The 6133-nt window shown below is 56.3% G+C and overlaps 1 protein-coding gene and 1 non-coding gene across 2 annotated transcripts; one reads left to right on the forward strand and one right to left on the reverse strand.

Moving 5' to 3' along the window:
• Positions 1-625: 625 nt before the first annotated feature.
• On the reverse strand, positions 626-1298 carry LOC104083375 (C-C motif chemokine 5-like). Its single transcript, XM_009586845.1, has 2 exons — positions 1226-1298; positions 626-741 (listed from the first exon to the last, which is right to left on the reverse strand). Exons 1-2 carry the CDS (start codon positions 1296-1298, stop codon positions 626-628), a joined length of 189 nt encoding a protein of 62 aa, XP_009585140.1.
• Positions 1299-5782: 4484 nt separating this feature from the next.
• Positions 5783-5854, forward strand: TRNAE-CUC. The gene has a single exon. It is a non-coding gene; the product is annotated as a tRNA-Glu (tRNA).
• Positions 5855-6133: the final 279 nt, after the last annotated feature.

A 6133-nucleotide genomic window follows, 5' to 3' on the forward strand; every position in this document is an offset into this window, starting at 1 on the left:
CCTAGACCCACCACGGGAGCAAGGAACCCCTGGCTGGATCTGCACTGTCCCCAGGCTATTTTGAGAGTCTGAACACCTTGTCCTCAAGGCCTGGGACCTTGAAAAGGAGACTGAGTTGAGGTCCTCCTAGTCCTGCTGCTGCTGCGGTGCTGGGAGCAGGGAGGTGATGCAAAAGGGAAGGTTTTTAGGGCTAAGGAGGTTGAGGCATTTCCAGCTGGGAAGTTGGACAGGGAGAGATCAAGGTCCCCTGGGAGAACCTCCCCCTCCATGCTCAGATGTCCCTGGCCATGTTCAGTGCGGAGGTGGATGCAGCACGTGGGCGGCTGGTATATCAGGTGCAAGTCTTGCAGGTGGCACATTACGTGCATTGGGCTCATCACCACTGGGAGGTCCTGGTGGCTACACAGACACCTCCTTCCCCCACCTTATTCCCAGCACCAGGATGGTTCTCAGCTGAGGAGGATGAGCACTCACGTGCTGCACATGGGACCCGTGGTGGCTGCCCCCTTCCCTTACTCCACATATGGTTCCTTACACCACCATGCTCTTTGCCCAGTTGGACGTGAAGCAAAGAGCCCAAAGGCTGGCAGAGCCTTTCCTCACAGCCCAGAGCAGGAGCCGGTACTTACACAACTGCTGGCTGTGAGCACTTGCTGCTGGTGTAGAAATAATCCTTCACATGACTCTGGGGCAGCTTTCGTAAGGTGTAGCTGAAGCAGCACACGGTTGTGTCAGCCCCAACTGGAAGAGATCAGGAAAGCCAGCATGAGTCTATCACTCAATGAACTGCACATTGCCCAGCCAAAAGCATGGGCAACCATCCCCTTAATCAGCTGTGGAGCCCTCTTCTCTTCCTGTTTCCCCAGAAAGTCAGCAAGAAATTGCTGTGAACACCAAAGCTTCGTTAAAGTCATTGCTAGGATTGCTTGTTAAATGTTTTGCACTCACTTCTAATGATAAAAATCCCTTCAGTCACCTTGGGACCACTCCTAAACCCCAACTCCCTAAATCAGGGGAGATAAAACCTGAAAACTTTGATACTTATCAGTAAAATTCATCCCTAGGATAAAAGGATGCTAGAAAGGAAGACCAGTCCCAAGAAAGCAGAAGCTGTTCACACAGGTTTCCAACATTTGCAGCTAACTTTTTCCAGTTCTGCTTCAAAATTACAGCAAGACAGAGCAAAAATCCACCCCAAGAGAGCGTAGAGAGATGCTGTACTCACTTGGAGCAAGACAGGCCTGAGAAAAGAGAGCAGCAATGAGGATGATGGAGAGGCACACTGCGGAGACGTTCATTATGGACAGGGATGAGCTGCAAGGGCAGAGGCAGGACCAGAGCAGATTCCTCCTGCGTCTGATGCGAGATGCAGGCTCAGACCTTGCTTTTTATAGGCACGGTGGCCAGCCCCGTCAGTCAGATTTCAAGGCAAACACTTGGAGTTTCCAAAGCGTAACAGAGCTGATGTCACGGCACCTTTGCCTCAGAAATGCTGAAAAAAAAAGGAAGCACCAGGTCTAGGAAATACTAGAATAGCCTTTGTGTGAGGTGAGGTAAGTCTGAGCAAATCGGCACCCGTATGAGGGCTACGCTGACCAAGACAGGATATGAAACCACCCTTGAGCAGCAGGTTCACACTTAGATTCACCAACATGACAGCAGTACTCATCAAACTCATCTCAGCATCCTCCCCGAAGGACTAGGAGGACCTCAACTCAGTCTCCTTTTCAAGGTCCCAGGCCTTGAGGACAAGGTGCTCAGACCCTCAAAACGGCTTGGGGACAGTGCAGATCCAGCCAGGGGTCCTTGCTCCCGTGGTGGGTCTAGGACATGCACAGGGTGGATGCAGGAGGGCAGTGCGGGCAGCAGCCTGGCACCCTGGAGACCGGTTGTAGATCTGGGCTGGCAGTCTTGGCACCAGGAAACACAAAATCCTCAATGCTGTGCTTCCAGTGTGGAGCTCAGGACCTCCAAACCCCTCCTAACACCCCAGCATCAGCCAGTAAAGGGAGTGCTGGCCTGGGAAGCCTGACTCAGTGATCTGACTCTACAAATACCATCTTCTCCTAGAGACACGGGGCAAACACAAGTGCCCCAGCATGGGTTTGGTACATGGTGGGATGCAGAAGGCGGAGAAGGAGGTTCCCCTGCCTGGGGAGTGGAGAGGGACCAGCTCTCACGCAAACGTGTACCCCCATCCCCTTGTGCACACTCCCAGTCACGGGGCTCATGGTGCGGTCCGCCCAGAGCTCCCCGGCACTGCCCTTGCCGCGAGGCGATGGGCTCCCCGGGATGCCCCAGGGAGCATTTCCCCTTTTTCCGCCTCCCTCTTCTCTGCACAGGCACCAAATTTGCCAGCTCACAGCCTGTGGTTTCTCTGGGTATTTTCATGCCCAGCTCCCAGCGACAACTGCCATTCACGAGGCACCACGAGCTCATCTCCCCAGGATTTCCTCGCTGCCCCACGGCCCCAGTAACGCAGCAGGGACTGCGGGGCAGTGCTGCTCTGCTCCCACTCTCCTTCTCCCCCACCATGTCGTGTGGGTCTGCGTGGGGCCCTCGGAGACCTCCTTGTGTCTGGGTGTATTGGCGCTGCCTCCCCACAGTGTCCCCTTCACTGCAATGTCCCCATGGGTGGGGACGACTGCTGCAGGAGGGTCCCCATGGCCTGTGCCAGGGACCCTGCTGGGCTGTGCAGGAGTCCATGGCTTTCCCAACTCATCCTCCCAAGAGCCAGCCTCATGGGGCTGGGGGTGGTGGTGTCCTGGGGACCCTGAGGACTCCTGCCTTCAAAAGCACGTGAAGGACCTGGAGCTGAAGCAAGTGACTGACGCCACGCGGTTGCCACAAACACGCAGTGGTGGCATTTTGGGACAGCACAGCAATATGCTAGCAGGTACTCAGGCTTTGCAAGGGACAAAATCTCAGCTGGAATTTGCCAAGGGACATCCCATTCTTGGAGATAGGGAGAGGGATTATTTATTGCTACTCCCATATTGCATGTATTCCAGTATTGCAATTAGCCTATTGTTCTGGCTAATTTATGTATGTATTGCTTATGCCCCAGATCCATGTAGGGGTGCAAAACAAGGCGATGTGTCTCAGTCTCGTCTCCTCGCTACAATAGCAGTTGCATTTTGTACTAAGCCTTGACCTGTCCCTGCTGCCCCAAGGCTGATCCTGGGCCTGGGACTTCTTTTTCGAAGGAACAGTGCCTGTAGAAAGTCAGTTTTTACATCCCCACCACCTGCCTCACCACATGGCCCCGCACACTCCTGGGCTCCAACATGCAGCTCCTGGGCTGCACGGCTTCCTTGTTGGATTTGGCCGGGGAGCCATCTCCCCTTCCTCTGCCATCACAGATGGAGACGGTCCTGCTATGGGACATGCGAGTGAACATGTTTTGATGTGCCCAGGTCTGCTGGCAGAGGAAGGAACTGTTACTGTCTATGACAAAATATCTGACAGGCCCAGATAGAGATCTAAGAAACCGCAGGGTGATACTGACGCTCCTCCAACCGCAAGGCTGCCAGAGCACACGCTCTGTTAGAGCTTGTAGAGGCAACCGAAACCATGACATCTGCATATCTTTCTGAAAGCGCAGGGTGGCTGCGCCCCAGCCCAGCACAGCTCCCTCTTCCCCCAACCTGACATGCCCAAGGGATGCCATAATCCCGTATGACCATTGCACAGCCCAGCCTTGCCCCTCACTCAGAGGGTTTGTCCCAGTGAAGGTTTTTGGAGGTGTATTCTGCAGCCCTGACCATCATGGCAGAGATGCCAGGGTGTTGGAAAGATGCAAGACCATTCATCGTGGCTCCACCCTTGCTCCAGGTCAGCTCTTGCAGGAGGGTGACAATCCCTCGTCGTCCTACTCTGCACTCCCCCAAAGCTACCCACTGCTTCCCTTTGCCCTCTCCTGCTCACTGCAGTGCAGCTCCTCAGGGAAAAGTGGTGGCAAAGGCAGCGGCCAGCAGCTGGGATCCATCAGGCATTGCAGAGAAACCTGGGCAAAGACCGGGGCACCATGGGGACGGGGGAGCTGGATGCCAGATGTCCCACTGCGACCCCAGACCATGTCATGGAACGACTGCAGGGGGGACCATGCTGGGGTTCGGCCTCAGACAGAGAGGGGAGCTGCACTGGCCGTTTTCGGGAGCTGCATGGGACAAGGCAAGCCACCAGGAGGTTTCCCCACTCTGTGTGCACTGACCCCTGCAAGTCAGAGACATTTTCTCTCTGTCCATTTACTTCCCCTCCCAACCACACATGAGCATCCAAGGAGCACTGGGCCCTCTGCTGTCTTCTGCGGGAAAAGTTCCTGGAGCCCTCTCGTTCATCTCAGTCACGGCTCATCCATCTGCTAAGAAGCCCTGCAGTGCTTCTTCCTTCCTGCCCAAGTGCACGGTGGGGGTCTCCTCCCTGCAGCTCCCGCCAGCACCGGGCACCCCCCTGGGCGTCACCCTCTGTGTCAGTGCTCATTCCCCTCTGGGTCTGAACCCCACCGTGCTGGATGCTGCAGGGACAGTTGTGCTGTCACCTTCAGCCCTGGGCTCCCCCTTGGGCTCTTTGCCCTGGGCAGGGGTCCAGGGCTCTGCAGCGCCCTGTTGTCCTGCCCATGCTGATAGCAACCACCTGGGGAGTGGGGGCCCCATTTCAAGCCCCCCTCCATCTTCCTATTCAGCAGAAAGACTCTTTTCTAGGAGGTGAGTGCAGGTGGTGGGGGACAAGTCTGGTTTTGGTTTTGCCCCAGCCTGACTTAGCCTCTTTTTTTTTTTTTTTCCCCTTAAGTGAAATGTATACTTAAGTCTTATTTTCTTAAGTGACATGTATGGGGCCAAGGAAAAGGCTACCTGTGGTACGACGGACAAGGGTGGGGGGATCACAAGCATCACTGCTGCAGGATGCCTGGGCAATGCCAGCGCATTGCTGCTGCCCGTGACTCCCCCCCAGCCCCTCCGGCAGCACAGCTCCCCGCGCACGCTGGCTAACGAGGGCCCACTTCGGGGTAAACGAAGGCAAAAGTCTCTGCTCCCTCAGAAGGACTCTCTGGAAACCGGCATCACCTACTCTTTGCAGCTCCAGATGAAGTCTCAAAAGACGGCCCCAACTGGCTGTTTTCCCCTAGAAAAACAAGATGCAAATGTTACTGTAAAACCAGTAGGAATGGGGACTCCAGGCACACTCCCTCCACCCTCTACCCCCTCCCCCAGCACAAGGGCTCAGACCCCTGTTTCCCCCGAACAGGGAAGACTCTGCTGACAGCATCAGCACCTACGCTGTTCTGCTTCTCCCGAGGTGACTACAGGGAAACCCTGGCCGTGCACCGGGAGCTGGGGTTGTTGTGCCCATGAAGCTGGATCGCCTGTGCCCAATGTGACGTGTGTCACGTGAGCCTGGTAATGTATAGCAGCACAAATGGGGTCCATGCTCCATCACCAGCAGGACTGAACCTCCCTGGTGAATCCCCAGGGGACCGCTAAGTCTTTTCTCGAACCATTGGCCATCATTGCCTTCTCCAAATCTGCCTTTGGAGGTGATCAGAGTCCCGGCACAGCCACCTCCTGCTTCCCAGGCCTGGCAGAGATGGGGTCCTCTTGCACAGAGGGTCCTCCCAATGCCACAGCTCTCAGAAGGGAGCAGGCATCCCTGCAAAATCCCCCAGAAAGGCTGTGGCATCCATCCCACCTGGTCTCTCCTTGGGCCGTGGGGGCCCAAGGGTCCCTGTCCCTTCAGGGCTTGGTTGGTGGCCACCAACAGGTCCATCACCATCACCACCTCATCCCTGGTGGTCTAGTGGTCAGGATTTGGCACTCTCACTGCCGCGGCCTGGGTTCGATTCCCAGCCAGGGAAAGGGGTCCCTGCAGCCACTGCAGGTCCCAGACTTTTCCTGGGGGGCTGCGCTGCCCTTGAGCAGCTCCTGGGGTTCAGCACAGGCTTCAGGAGCTCCCACACAAGTGCATGAGGCTGGTCAGGGTTGGATGAATTTTGGGCGGGTGGCAGCCGCCTCCTGTCCCCCCACAGCCATCAGGCTGCACCCCCCAGCAGAAAAATACCCCAGGGGGAGGGCAGCCACGGGCTGTAGGGAGCGGGGTGAGGGGCTGTAGGGAGCAGGGTGAGGGGCTATAGGGA

This window comes from Fulmarus glacialis, unplaced genomic scaffold (genome assembly GCF_000690835.1).
Source record: "Fulmarus glacialis isolate BGI_N327 unplaced genomic scaffold, ASM69083v1 scaffold1401, whole genome shotgun sequence".
Taxonomy (NCBI): Eukaryota; Metazoa; Chordata; class Aves; order Procellariiformes; family Procellariidae; genus Fulmarus; species Fulmarus glacialis.